Source organism: Chionomys nivalis, chromosome 16 (genome assembly GCF_950005125.1).
Source record: "Chionomys nivalis chromosome 16, mChiNiv1.1, whole genome shotgun sequence".
Classification (NCBI taxonomy): Eukaryota; Metazoa; Chordata; class Mammalia; order Rodentia; family Cricetidae; genus Chionomys; species Chionomys nivalis.
The window spans coordinates 5,430,478-5,445,651 of NC_080101.1; the positions used below are offsets into that span (position 1 = coordinate 5,430,478).

General features: G+C 41.3%; 1 protein-coding gene across 1 annotated transcript in view; it reads left to right on the forward strand.

Moving 5' to 3' along the window:
* Positions 1 to 5,069: 5,069 nt before the first annotated feature.
* The window catches only part of Tmem67 (transmembrane protein 67), a 40,736-nt gene continuing 30,631 nt past the window's right edge, over positions 5,070 to 15,174 (forward strand). Inside the window, exons 1-6 of the mRNA XM_057790762.1 lie at positions 5,070 to 5,304; positions 6,676 to 6,764; positions 8,041 to 8,134; positions 12,855 to 12,954; positions 14,593 to 14,662; positions 14,756 to 14,830. Of these exons, the coding sequence (XP_057646745.1) occupies positions 5,082 to 5,304; positions 6,676 to 6,764; positions 8,041 to 8,134; positions 12,855 to 12,954; positions 14,593 to 14,662; positions 14,756 to 14,830 (651 nt within the window). The 5' untranslated portion in view covers positions 5,070 to 5,081. The remainder of the gene's footprint in view (positions 5,305 to 6,675; positions 6,765 to 8,040; positions 8,135 to 12,854; positions 12,955 to 14,592; positions 14,663 to 14,755; positions 14,831 to 15,174) is intronic.

Genomic DNA, 15,174 nt, shown 5'->3' on the forward strand with positions numbered 1-15,174 from the left:
GCGCCTGTGCCAATGCATTCAATGCTACTTTCTATTCTATGAGATTCAGTGTGGCTGAATTGTTATTGAGGTCTTTGACTTGAGTTTTGTGCATAGGGATAGATATGGCTCTATTTGCATGTGCCCAAAGAATGAAGACCCATACGAGAGAGACATTTGCTCATCTATGTTCATAGTCGTATTATTCATAATAGCCAGGACCTGGAAACACCCTCAATGCCCCTCAACCAAAGGATGATTAAAGAAAATGTGGTACATTTACACAAGGAGTACTCAGCAGTAGAAAACAATGACATCTTGGAATTTACAGGCAAATGGATGGAACTAGAAAAAATCAACCTGAGTGAGGTAACCCAGACACAGACAAACATGGTATGTAGTGGATATTAGTTATAAAGAAAAAGATAACAAACCTACAGTCCACAACCCCAGAGAAGACAGGAAACAAGGAAAACCTAAAGAGGGGCATTCATGGATCCCCCTAGGAATGGGAAGTAGACAAGATCTCTTTAGTAATGTAGCAGTCTAGAGGGACAGGGAGGTGGTAAGGAAGTGGTGAGGGAGAAAAGGAGCAGGGAGGAGAACATGAGAGATCAGAAAGATTGAGTTGGGTGAAGGACAGAGAGGGAGAGCAAGGAAAGTGATACCTTAAAAGAGGGAGCCATTATGGGGTTAGCAAGAAACCAGGCACAATGGAAATTCCCATGAACCCACAAGGATGACCCCAGCTAAAAATCTAATCAATAGTGGAGAGTGTACCTAAAATGCCCTTCACCTATAATCAGGTTGATGACTACCTTAATTGTCATCATAACACCTTCATCCAGTATCTGATGGAAGCAGAAGCAGAGATCCATAGCTAAGCACTAGGCCGAACTCCTGGAGTCCAGTTATAGAGAGGGAAGAGCAATATTACAAGCAAAGGAGTCAAGAGTATGATGGGGAAACCCACAAAAACAGCTGACCTGAGAAAGTGGGACTGACAGCTGGGGAACCTGCATAAGACCAAGCTAGGCCCTCTGAATGTGGTGACAGTTGTGTGGCTTGGGCATTTTGTGGGGCCACTGGCAGTAGAACCATTTCTTATCCCTAGTGCATGAACTGTCTCCCTGGAGCCCATTCCCTATGGAGGGACACCTTGCTCAGCCTAGATACAGAGGGAGGGCCTTGGTCCTGCCTCAAGTGTTGGGACAGATTTTGTTGACTCCATGGGAGGCCTCACCCTCTCTGAGGAGTGGATGATGGTGGGTTGGGGAGTAGATAGGGGAGCAGGTGGAGGGGAGGGAGAGGAAACTGCAGCTGGTATGTAAAACAAGATTGTTTTAAAAATAAAATTAAAAAGAGTCTATAATCAATCTTTTCTAATTTGTGCATTTTGGGGTCTAATTTTTGCAAACCTATTTATAGCCTAAATCATTAATAGAATCTCCTCTTTGTATTTTTTCAGAAATAATTTGTAATCCCCAACAAGGTAAATTTTCTTTACTTCTTCACACATTTTTTATAAAGTATCTACATTTGAATCAGATAGCAAAATGTCATTCATATAATGATAAACTATAGATTCAGGAAATTGCTTATGTATCATTTCCAATGGCTGACTTACAAAATATTGGCACAGGGTGAGGCTTTTTAGCATCCCCTATGGGAGAATCTCCCATTGATATCTTCTAGCAGGCTGAGAATTATTATAAATAGGCACTGTGAAGGCAAAATTTTCTGTTTTTTTTCTTGCAAAAGTATATTAAAGAAACAATCTTTTAAATCAATAACTGTAAGAGGCTATTCTTTAGACAATAGAGAAGGCAAAAGAATGCCAGACTGTAGAGAACCCATTGGCTGAATCACCTTATTAACAGCTCTTAGATCTGTTACCATTCTCCATTTTCCAGATTTCTTTTTAACAATAAATACAGGAGAATTCCAAGGGTTTGTTGACTCCTCATTATGGTGAGCATCTAGTTGTTCCTGTATCAGGTGTTCTAAAGCCTGCAGTTTCTCTATTGTTAAGGTCATTGTCTAACCCATACAGATTTGTTTGTCACCCATTTTAAAGGTAAAGCTGTTGGTGCCTTTGAAATATCAGCAGCTGTTGGCCCTGTTCTTGTACAACCTGAATGGTTGGTGACTGTTCTTTATAAAACCTTCTAAATTTTTTCCAGAAACATACATTAATCTATGGTTTGTTTCTAAGATTGGGGGAATTTTAATCTGAGTAGTCGATTGCTGTAACAGATCACATCCCACAAATTCCTGCAATGTTAGCCACATATGGCTTTAATTTTCCTCTCTGTCATTCTGAACCTATATATTTGTGTTCTGCTTTACCCAAGATAAAGTTATGAGCCCTAAAAACTGAACATTTATATTCTGAAGAGGCCAATTTGAATGCCAAGATTCTGATGAAATTATCGCTACATATGTACCTGTGTCTAGCAAGAAAGGCACATCAGCCAGCAGTAACTGGGCCGCTTCTTCTGGTTCCCTGACCTTGACGAGCTCTCATTCAACTCTGTGCCTTTCTAAAACTTTAGATTGTCTTCTTGGGTTTTCTCACCCCAAAGTTATTTAACAAAAAACATCTCGGTCTGACTTGGCTGTTGTCAAAGCTTTGTTTCAGCTGTTTTGCCTGAGGCCTGTCAACAGTATCTGATGCAAACGCACTGGGGCTTGTTGATTACAAATTGGCTGGCTCAGCCTGTGGAGCAGATAGCCCCAAGGCTTCAGGATAAGGGGCTTTTACAGGAAAACCCACAAGCAAGTGACACAAGCCTTGATGTTTCAGGATTGGGTAAAATATACAACTTCTGAATTCGTTGGTTGGAGTATAGAGGAATTTCAAAACAGCAACTGTCAGCAAATAAGAATTTCAAAAGATTGGTTAATCAGATAACTACATTTGAAGCAAGCAGATGTTGTTTGGATACCCTGGTGGGCCACTTTGACCAGGGCAGGCACAGTTTCTAGGGCATATTTATGACTTGCTGGACTGCATGCACCACCACCACCCTTAGTGAGGTCCTGTTTAAAATGAAGTTCTTTCTCAAAATGGAGTTTCTTCTGCTCCTTCAAAATCATACTCTTTGAGGAAACACATGACCATTCAAAGACTAGTTTCTCTATTTTAACCCCCTTTGCAGCATTTATATTGTTAGGGGGCAAAACATTTTGGTTAAATAACTCCTGAAATTAAACTTACAGAATTCAAAGTTTGTTTCTGCAAATTGCAAGCAGAGTATTTGTTTTAAAACTCTCATTCTTGTCTACATTTAGTAGAGAGATGATGATTCCCAGAAAGATATAACAGATTAATATTAACTATATTAATAACATTAATATTATAAAGAGAGCATAGTTTGGTTCCTACATCACAGTCAATATTCTCTCCAAATCCAGTCTTTTTCTGATATATTTCTCTCTAAGATGTCATTAAGTCACATTCCCCTAGTTTCTGACACTTTCATAAACAACGTCTATATCTTTCCTGGGTAATGTTGGGCATGCCTCTAAACCTTGTAAACGAAGATAATTGCACTGCTTGCTCAGGTGGCTTAAAAAAGATTGAAAGATTATATGACCACGTGCTTTTAAATGTATCCAAATAAGCTATTTCCAGGTCAATAAAATAATGACCCAAAAGCTTTTTTTTTTTTTTTTTTTTTTTTTTTTTTTTTTTTTGGTTTTTCGAGACAGGGTTTCTCTGTGGTTTTGGAGCCTGTCCTGGAACTAGCTCTTGTAGACCAGGCTGGTCTCGAACTCCCAGAGATCCGCCTGCCTCTGCCTCCCGAGTGCTGGGATTAAAGGCATGCACCACCACCGCCCGGCTGACCCAAAAGCTTTTTAAAAAAGATTTTTATCTTTGGGGAACTGCTTAGGAAAACACAACTCTTTTGTCATACATTCTAGAAACCAGATCAATGTTAGTCTTTTGAGAAAGACACAATGGTAATTTAAGAGTTACCTAGCTTCCTTAGATGCATCTCCTATAGGCATTGAGAATATAAATACCCTCCTTATAAGAGCACAACACCTCTGTTTGCTTGTTTTTGTTTTTCGAGACAGGGTTTCTCTGGCTTTGGAGCCTGTCCTGGAACTCGCTCTGTAGACCAAGCTGGCCTCAAACTCAAAGAGATCCGCCTGCCTCTGCCTCCCGAGCGCTGGGATTAAAGGCGTGAACCTTGACCGTCAGGTAAGACACCATTTTTTACTACAAAACTTTACCTTTTCTGGAAAAACACAAAGCAGGGAAAGCTTCCACTGTTTACCAGATGACTTTATTAGGAAGATCAGGATAAACAGATAAAATAAACAAAAAGTACAGCAAAATAGAATTAAAATTTATCAAGAACCACTTTTGTCTTGGAACCCAAAAATGAGCTATAAATGTAATTCCAAAATATCTTTGAGCTATCAGTTCACAAGGGTGTTTACTTTGAAAGACACAAGTATGTGTAAATTTGATTTTCAAAACAACTAAGATGAGCTTTACATGAATGGTCCTCTGTGTACAAAACAGGAAAAGTACAAAACCAAGATTTAGTCGGCAAGGATTTTCTCCAGTCCTTTGTCATTGAGATATTCTCATGTCGCATAGGAAACCAATAAGGATTTTGCTGAAGATCAAGCCCATGCCCTGAAAAAAAAAAACACTACCTCAGTGAGATTTTAAAAATACGTGCCATTTCACCTCTATTGTTAAAAGTATATTGCCTGAATAAATTCTCGTGTGTGTGTGTGTCTGTGTGTCATTGCCAACTTCATGAAACAATACTTACTTTTAAGTGTTGTAACCAGATATTTTCTGTTGCTGTCGTATTTTTTTCCAGACAGCCTAAATTAACTGTGCCCCAGAATACATTTTAAATGCAGTTTACATTGCTATTACGTTTAATTAATACATGTATTAATTAAATACATTCGAAATAGCCGCCTCCACTTCAGTTTGTGCCCGATCAATCTTTCCGCGCGCTTGCGTGGTAACCTAGCAACCAGGCGGGGCCCGGTTGTCCAATCAGCTCAGCGGACGCGCTAGCGTCCTCGCGGAGGCTGCTGGGAGCCGACGCCTGCGAGTGGCGGGTGCCATGGTGACGCGTGCCGGGCCTGCGGTGGCCATGGCGGCCAAACCTGGCTCTCCAGTCCCGGCCGGCGCCGTGTTCCTTCTCTTGGTCCTCGGCGAAGTCTCGTGGGCCCAGATCTTCTCCTTCCCTTTCCGGCGGCCCGAGTCGTGCGGCCTCCATCAGTACTTCGACATCGCTGCGCTCTCCTGCGAGCCCTGTGGCGCCAACCAGAGGCGGGACGCCCTAGGTGAGGCGCTTTGGGGTGGGGGACCCTGACCTAAGTGACACACTTAGTGAGTTCCGAAAACTCAGCCGCCACGCCTAAGGAAAGGGTTCCTGGGACTGGCCCCGGAATGAGATCGGGAACCCCGGCCCCACCAGCCCACCTGCCAGGGAATCCTCAGGATAGTACCCGGAAAGCCGCCCAACAAGAGCAGAGTAGAAATAGTGAAGGAGTAACCGGGGGTGACGAAGAAAGCACCCTGGCAGGAAAGAAAGAGAAAATGCGAGTTTCTTTTGTAACCCTACTCCCAAATTCAAGAAATTGAGAGCTGGAGGCGACCTTAACTATGATCAGATTCTGTGCGCTGTGCACATAAGGAAATTGAAGCCCAGATGTGACATCCGTATGACGTACACTGGAAGCTAAGTGTACGTCATACGGATGTCTGTTTGCCCCCAACCAGCACCTATGCGTCTGTTACAGATTTCCTTAGGACCTACCCCATTTGTTGTTGATTGTTACTGTTTGCTCCTGATGTCTCTTTAGACTTTGGTGAATTTTTTCCCTAAATTGCATTAATGGGTCTAGTTCTAACCGAAGCTACCCAAACTAAGTCTTTCTCTGTTTTCTAAGCTCTAAATGCTTTGCATCTCCGTTTGGTTAACTCCGTCGTCTTTAGATTCCACTTCAGTCAGTGAGCAGTGCCAATCAGGGTGACCAAGAGAGGAAGCGTGAGAGAAAACGTGTTTACGTTGTATTTGTTCCGTGGTTATAAAGGAAGGTGTGTGTGTTGCATGTAGGCTCCTGCGGGTGTTGTTTCTACTTAAGGCCTTAGGGTTGATTATCCAGCAGTGTTGCATAGTAAGAACCATGCAATATTTATCATCTTTCTACACAGTGACAGTGATGTGTTGACCGAAAGGAATTTTCAGTAAGATATTAGCAAAATTCATTAAACACACACACATGGTTTAGTACAAGAAAATCGTTTTCATAGTTTAGTAATAGTTACAGTTTAAATACCGGCAACATAATACCAGACATTTCTAAGTCTTGACCTTATTAGGTCGGTACTGTTACTTTCTCCGTTTTACTAAACGAGAAGCCAGGGTATATAAAGTTCAGTGATCCAGTCAGTGTTCCCATCTGAGCACATGTGCACGCGAATGTCACACGCACACACACACACACACACGATGCCCAGGCTGGCCTCCCACTGCCTATGTGGGCGAGGATAACCTTGAACTGCTGCCTGATCTTCCTGCCTCTTCCTCCCAGGTGTTGGGGTCCCAAGCGTTCACCACCACTCCCAGCTTCAAGATCATAAGAAGTGTTGGGTTTCCCTGTCTTGAAATTGTAGTCACTAAGGACAGAAATCGGCTTTTGTCTTTTCAGGAACTTCCTGCGTGTGTCTGCCAGGATATCACATGATCTCTAATAATGGAGGGCCGTCCATTGTTTGTAAAAAGTGTCCAGAAAACATGGTATGAAGAACTTAGTTTCAAATAACTTTGGAGGGAAAAGTAATGAGTGTCTCTCTCTCAAACTTTAATATAGTCTTTCCTATTTCTTCACAAACTTTAAAGTTATTCAGCTAACTTTATTATTGTCCATTTTGAGAGATCACTAAAACTGCATGAGAACTTGGGGGGAAAACAGAAATCCATTTTGTTACGTAAGTGTTTGATTTAGATATCTTAGAGTCAGTGCTGTCAAAATTGTTTCTATTTCCCTCATAGAGTAACTCAGGTGTCAGGAAGGGAAGGTGCGCGTTACATGTGTAGAACATCCCTGGGCGGATACTCTATGAGACAGGTGGACCTACAGGGTCAGTGGTCTCACACGATGATCGCTACTCATAACGCCATGCAAAGTGCAATGAGTTTATCCAATGCCCGTTGCATCAATAAAAATTTATGCTCTGCAGTTTATTAGTCTCTTCATCCCATACAGGTTTGAGGAAACATAATCGATTAGTAGTTGCTACGTAGGCTAATTTTCAGTGGGTAGAAATCTAATTTCCCTTTCAGTCAGTTTGCTCTGAGTTTTATGGCATGTTTCCTATTCTGTTAGTCTGAGAATCTGTTATTCTCTGAACTACGCATCCTGTAGATCTGGTTGCCATGTTTATATTTAGTTCATGTTCTGGAAGAACCACTCGTAGCTGAATGGCTGATGATGAGAGCTGTGGACAGAACATAGTTTCGGGGGCAAGTTTATTTTCCAGAGGTATTATTGAAGCTATTGTAATTTTTTGTGTTAGACAGCGGGCCTTACATAGAAGCATTTACAAATAAGTTCAGTCTTTTCAACGAAGCCTAGTTTGTGTCTTTTTGTTGTTGTTTTTAACATTAGTCTCTGCTGAGTTCGACCCTAACTGTATTTCCATGACTGTCATTTCAGGTTTGCCCTAAACCATGTGACATTTGAAGGTGTCCTCACAATGTCAAACTCTATTAAACCTCTGCCAGTTCACCTCACTAGATCAGTGTTCCAGTGAATTCTCTTAAATCAAATTAATAACTGTATAATTCATAGGACATAAACCCACTTGAAATAATAACAAATTTTAAAAACCTATAAACTTGAATATTTATATTCAACATTTATATTGTGGAACAGGCAATAGTAAACTGATAACTAGATTTTTATTTATTAAATTCTCTTGAGTTTTGTTGTGTTTTATATTTGTGAATACAAAGCTGACAGTTAATTTTGAATTGTTAATTAGGAATAAAATCTCTTTTTTTTTAACTGTAGAAAGGTGTTACCAAAGATGGCTGGGACTGTATTTCTTGCCCTGGTAGCTTAACAGCTGAAGGTAAATGCCACTGTCCCACTGGTCATATACTAGGTAAGAACAGTATTTATAAAATAGTGGTTGTTATCATTTATAAAGCAGTAGTGGGGAACTGGTCCCATGAGGGGTGGTGGAGGGTCGCCTGAGGCCTCTGTGGGAGTCAGACATACACCATGCAGAGAGAGTTTGGGTATAGAGTTTATTTAGTGGGTTATGGAGGGGAAAGGGAACAAGAAGGGGAGGAGGAGGAGGAGGGAGAGAGGCAGAAGCTGTCTTTCCAGAAGGACAGAGAGAGGGAGGGAGGGAGGAAGAGAGGATTGGAGAGGAGGTAGGAGATCCACTAGCTTAGGTGGGGGGGAGGTTGGGAGTGGGTGGAGCTTGTCTCTTAAGGTGACAGACCAGGCTGCAGATCACAACAGTGATGATGAATTTTTATTTGTGTTTATTTTGTAAAGGACATCAATTTAAATTGCTTTGTCACTGTATAAAAAAAAATCATTATAGTACAAAATTTTATGATGCTTAACATAGCAGACACTGAGAAGAAAAATTTTAAGAATTCTTCACAATTCAACATTAGATGGGTATTTCCTTAATCAAACAGGATACCTGTATCTCAACTCAAAAGCCAATATGATTTTTTTTCATTTTTAAAATTGAACTTATTTAATTATGTGTGCATGTGCACATAAGCACTGACGTGTGCACCTATGTAGTGAGTGCTCGCCTCGCACGGGAGTTCAGAGGACAACTTGCAGAAATCAGTTCTCTCCTCCCCCGCGTGGGCCTCAGGTGTGCCCAAACTGTGCTCCAAACCATCTTATCAACTGGCCTTGGACTCACAGAGATCTTCTGCTTCTGCCTCCCAAGTGGTGGGATTAAAGGTGTGCAGCCCAGATTGACACTAATTCATCAGGGGGGAAAGCAGTGAGCATGTCTGTTAATGGCAATTCTTGGGAAAGGATAGAAATCATTGGACTCAGTAAGCGTCAACTGTATTCCTAGGAAAGAAAAGTTTTTCAAAAGTCGTTACTTGAATATAAAGTTACTGTATGTTTGGAAAACCAAAGGAAATTCTTAAAAATTCCTGTAACAGAGTTTCTTAAGTTACAGTGTTGATGTTTAAAAACTCTATTCTGTGTAAAAACAAGTCACTAGAAAATGTGATGGAAGAAAATAAAAAAATGGAACAAACTTTAGGAGAAATGTACAAGATAAATTAATTTGGTATATCTGTAAGTGAGCTTTGAAAGAGGCTTTTTTTAGCTAAGGACTATTTTCATTAGAGTTTAAAGTAACAGCACCTGAGGGTGAGTGAGCTGTGAGTCCTGGCTGCTGCCCAGAGGAGAACTGAGGAAGGAAGGGGGAAGCCGCTGTGCTGACTGCTGCTGAGTTAAGTTGACTTTGGGGGGTGGGGGGTGCGAAGACCTTGAGTACCAGCTTCAGTACCCCTCAGGGCTCAGCATTGGACGCCTGTGGCAGGCGAGGGTCCGAGGGTAAGATTATTAACTCAAGCGCGTTGCCTCTGTGTGTTCTTTATTTTTTGGGTGAGGGGAAAAATGAAGTGAAGGGGCGCAGAGAAGAAGAGTAAGGAAAGAAGGAGAATAAGGGGTGATCTCCACGAGGTTTCTGGTTTTTACAGACATAGTTGGAAAATTCCATAGGCAAGGGCAATGATAATTTGCATATCAAAATCGCAAAAAGGGCAGGTAGAGCCTGACAAAGCTGCTTACAGGAACAGGTGGCCCGACCCAGGAAAGAGCCAGCATTCAAGGGGAAATACCAGGCATCCCAAGTCATTCGATAAAGTTACTAAACATCCCTGAGTGCTGGATTTCCCCATTCTCCTCATCTAATCTCTTTTGTGATAACCAGCTTTGGGGACACCCAGATTTGTTTGTTAGCGAAGGTGGGGCCTGCTGCCTTCCTGCTCAGGGCCTGTCTTCTTTAGACATTTCTATGTGGTCTGTTAGCAGGTAGTTTTGTGGGATTGACTCTCCTGTAAATTTGACTATTAGAACAAAGAGTGGATGTTCTTGCTTATCTAAGGCCTCGTGAAGTGGGGGATTGGAAAGGTCATTCCATTGCCCGTGTAGAAGTCATACTGCTGAGGTGTTTTGGGAATGAGTCCTATTTTGAAGGGAGAATCATGGCCTCACAAAGTTTCCACAGATATGACAGCAACTTTTCCAAAAGACCAGTGTTCCCGCAGCTCTGCAGAACGGGTTGTTCCATGTGGACGTGGACGTGTACACTTCCCGAGGGTCTGTCTATCGGTCTGTCAGCTGTGCGTTTACTGTATGGTACATGTGTAGTTCTGTGAGCTCCAGCATGACGTGAGGTCAGCCATGTGGCTCTGGCCAGCATCAGAGAAAAGAGACAGAAAAGAGATAAAGGGAGACTGCAGTCACTGAGATTGTGGCAGCTTTCGGGGAGCTGCCGAAAGCAAGCTTAACAATAAAAATACACTCTTCGTATTCGGCTGAGAAGATTAAATATAAAACTGTCAGCTGTCCTGCTGGCCTGTATATTAAGGAATGGTATTAATAATAAAATCAACCAGGGTTTGTATGTCCCTGATGATATACAGAGTCTCAAGTTTGCTCACAAAATGCAAGAAAGTTCTGGAAGAGGAGCCATACTGTCAGATAGTGTGTGGTTTATGCTTTCAACAGCAGCGTGTGTGGAACCCAAGACAGAATCGAAGCGATGCGCTAGCCAGTGTGGTGCGAAAGCTGGAATTATCAGTAAAGAGGCCTGGGTAACGGCTGACAGTATTAACAAATCGTTGAATTGGGTTTCTACCTCAATCCCTAAATTCCAAGTAAATCCAATACTTAAATATTTACTATAAGGCGTGAAAATTCTTAAAGACAGACTTAGATTCTTTGTATGTTAAGTCTTTCTAAGAATAGAAAAACAACAACTTCAAAACTCTGGGAAGGAAAATTGATAAATTTGATTGCATAAAAATTTAAATGTCAGGCCGGGCGGTGGTGGCGCACGCCTTTAATCCCAGCACTCGGGAGGCAGAGGCAGGCGGATCTCTGGGAGTTCGAGACCAGCCTGGTCTACAAGAGCTAGTTCCGGGACGGGCACCAAAACTACAGAGAAACCCTGTCTCGAAAAACCAAAAAAAAAAAAAAAAAAATTAAATGTCATAAAATGAAAGTCCCAACAACCAGTGACTTAAAGAGATGGCTCAGTGGGTTAATTTAAGTACTTACAGCCACACATGTGGATCTGAGTTTAGAACCCGTGTAAAAGCCAGACATGTATGTAGATTATAATGCCAGCATCGAGTTGCGTGTGTGTGTGTGTGTGTGTGTGTGTGTGTGTGTGTGTAACAGATTGGATCCCAGAATCTTGATGCTTATAGAGACTTTGTCTCAAACAATAGGTAGAACATTGTAGAGGAAGACATCCATTGACCTTTGGTGTCCTCACACCCATGCAGTCACGCCTACCCACAGACACACAGAGAAGTACCTAAAACCAAATTGCAGACTAAAGAAATTTTCATAATGTGGACGACAGTTAGAGGTCCAAGTTCCTCAATAAATATAAGGATCATCCTACAATTATTGAGTAAGAAATATAATATTCTTACTTTTTATTAGTTAAATTTGTTGATTGACAGTTTCATATATGTATTATACTGTATTCTAATTATACTCAGCTGCCACCCTCTTTTATCTCTCTTGCCTCACTCCTCCCTACAAATGAGATGTGTAATATTTTGTTTGTTTCGAGGTAGTGAAGACTGGCTGTAGTGGAATTTCATTTGTGTTTTAATAAATAAAGCTTGCCTGAAGATCAGAAAAGAAAAACAGTCATACTGGCCAGCCTTACAGGTAGTAATGACACACACCTTTAATCCCAGGAACCACATTAGCTTGTCATAGAAACCAGGTGGTAGTGGTGCACACCATTAATCCCAGCCCTAGAGAGGAATATAAGATGGGAGGAGACAGCTCTCAGACACAGTCTCATTCTGAGATTCCTGGAGGCAGGATCGCTATTTCATACTGAGGTAGAAGTAAGAGCCAGTGGCTGGTTGTTTTGCTTTTCTGACCTTCAGGTTGAACGTCAATTTCTGTCTCTGAGTTTTTATTAATCATGCTACACCAGGCTGGCAGACTCACTGTGTAGTCAGAGATGTCCTGAATTCCTGATGCCCCTGCCTCCACTTCCCAAGTGTTGGCATGATAGGCATATGCCATCTTGCCTGTGACTTATAATTTTTAAAATAGTCAAAACCCACAAAATTCAGATTAAATTTGTTATACCTTGAAACAAGATACTCATAGGTATATCACCATTCTGCTATTTTAGACGTTTTGATCTGCTCTATCAAATACCGTATAACCCAGTATGTTCCAGTGCAGGTGCTTTTATAGTTCTGTGTCTACAAATGAAGGTTACTGCTGGCTGGGGTGTTTGAGTTTGGAGGTTATTAAAAGCCCTCCCATTTGTGGAAACTGGCCAGCAATCTATAAAGATAATATGTTTTCTCATCCCAGTATGACAAGAAAGACATTAAAAAATTTTGTTTAGGAAAAATATTGATTTACTGTTATAATCACTTAGAAAACTGGTTTCTATATGTTTTCAGTTGGAATAAAAGATTTTTCTTGTATACTTCATTATATAAGTTGTTGACATGTCTTTCAACCAAATGATGCTGCTTTGAGAATTGTTATAGTTGTACGTTTACATACGTATTTTAGAGTATATAGTTCAGCATTCACTGTTTTGCTTGTGTCTTGCACAGTGGAAAGAAATGTTAATGGATCTCTGTTATCCCAAGCCACTTGTGAACTCTGTGATGGAAACGAAAACTCGTTCACAAAAGCCAATGCTTTAGGAACCAGGTCAGTGGTATAATAACAGCTGGCTTCATTAATGTCACCCTATTTTTATGTTCCCTCAGTGTTTCCCAAGAGAGGGTATGTGTAAACAGTAGTAGTCCCAGAATCCCGAACAAGTCTTCTGTTAGTCTTCCACTATCTGACATTAGGTGGTCACAATCCCTTGTGTTTAGAATGGAAGTGTATTCTTCCCTTCATAGCTTTCATAAGCTGTCCTGCCTCAAAATAAACATGCAGAGGTCTTAACATAGTGTTGTAGTAATTGCTTAGCAAAAGGCAGCTATTTTTGTTCATTATTATGTAAGTTGTACATAAGCTATAGAATAGTATATAGAACGTATAATTCGGAAACTATTTTATATTACAATGTCACATACAAGGTAGCTTACGTACATTTTTTTTTCTGTGAAGGGGTACCCTGACCATGATAATGGTGGTAAAAGAAAGCACATAATTGGGGGCTTGCTTGCAGTTTTAGAGGCTCAGCCCATGTTCTTCACAGTGGGGGCAGACAGGCATGGCACTGGGTAAGAACTGGGAACTTTACGTCCAAATCTTCAGGCAACAGGCAAAGAGGGATACTGGGCCTGGCATGGGATTTTGAAACTTTACCCCAGTGACACACCTTCTCCAACAGGACCACACCTCTAATCCTTCCCAGACAGTTCCACTCCCTGACAACTGAGCATTCAAATATATGAGCCTATGGGGGCCGTTCTCATTCAAACCAACACAAGGGCACATTAATAAATGTTGTCCTAACACAAGTGCACTGATTGGTAGCCCAGTTTTATATTGCTTCTGTTCCCTTTTCAATGTATGCATTCAGTACCCGCTCATAAATTCATAACTACCCCCCCTTCTTCACGAACGTCTCTGGTGTAAACAGATCCTACCGAGCCCCACATTCTCAGTGTCTCTGCAAGTGTACGCTGATCACTTGCCTGTTGGCACTGCTTTTCTCTTCCCTTCTGAGTTTATGAAAGAAAATAACACATTTCCCTGTGAAACTTAGTATTTCCTCTCTCGGACTGAGTTGAGCTAAAACTTCCAGAATCCGCTCCTGACTGATTTATAAGTTTTCCCTCTGATGCTTCCCCAACCTGAGTTACATGCCATGCTGTAGCATCTTAACCTGTCTGTCTCATAGATAACTGATGCCCATGTCAGCCCGTCTGGATCCCCACTAGTTCAGACCACCTCTCCATCTTCTTCCTTAATAACAGAGGTGATATGCTAAACGTGTTCTTGCAGACCTGGCAAAGGCTACACATGCTTGTGTTCTCAACTCACCGAAAAGATGTGTTTTGATATGCCTACTTGTGCAAATTGATTTAGGACAATTGATATGAGTTTGTTGGGCTCTGTTGTTAGTCCATGACTTTATAATCTTCACTGTTTAGTGTCACTCATGCTGTATATTTTTACATATGTAGTTAAGAGAATGGTCCTGTATGATTAGCCAATTTCATTTATACTTTGCCTTATAATAATGACGTAAAACCCTTTCAAGGCTTATGTAATTAATCACTTAGTTGACTTCCTGTGTTCTAATGTACCATTTAGGGAAGATTTCTCAGTTAAATTAGGCTCAGTGTCATTTGTTAACACTTTAAAAATGATTTTTATTATCTTTACCAGGTGTGTCCGCTGTGAACCAACGTTTGTGAATACCAGCAGGTCTTGTACATGCTCAGAACCTCACATTTTGGTGAGGACAGTCAAGGGGATGAAATACATATTTTTAATTCAATAGATAATACCTTTATGTAATTTGACACTTTTCTCTGATTAATTTGTGAAGACAGGTGGGCTGTGTTTCAGCTACACAGGGAATTTCCGGCAGCGTGTAATTTCCACGGCACGCTATGGAGAGCTTGTGAGTATTTTTGATTCTTCTTTTGCTTGTTTGAGAAAGGTTGTCCTGCATTTCTCCCTTTGCTTAATTTCAGACACACTGAGAAAGTTTTACGTGTAAACCCCTTTAAAATGCGAGCAGCTAAGACAGGAGTCTGACAGCTCAGCGCTGTGTTCTGGAAGTGTCCCTTCTGCTGTACCTTAGCTCGTCCCTTTAATATACATGCATATACTTTTTACACAATTAAAACTGAAATTGCCAGGAGGTGGTGGTGCACACCTTTAATCCCAGCACTGAGAAGGCAGAGGCCGGAGGATCTCTGTGAGTTTGAGGCCAGCTTGATCTACACAGTGAGTTCCAGACAT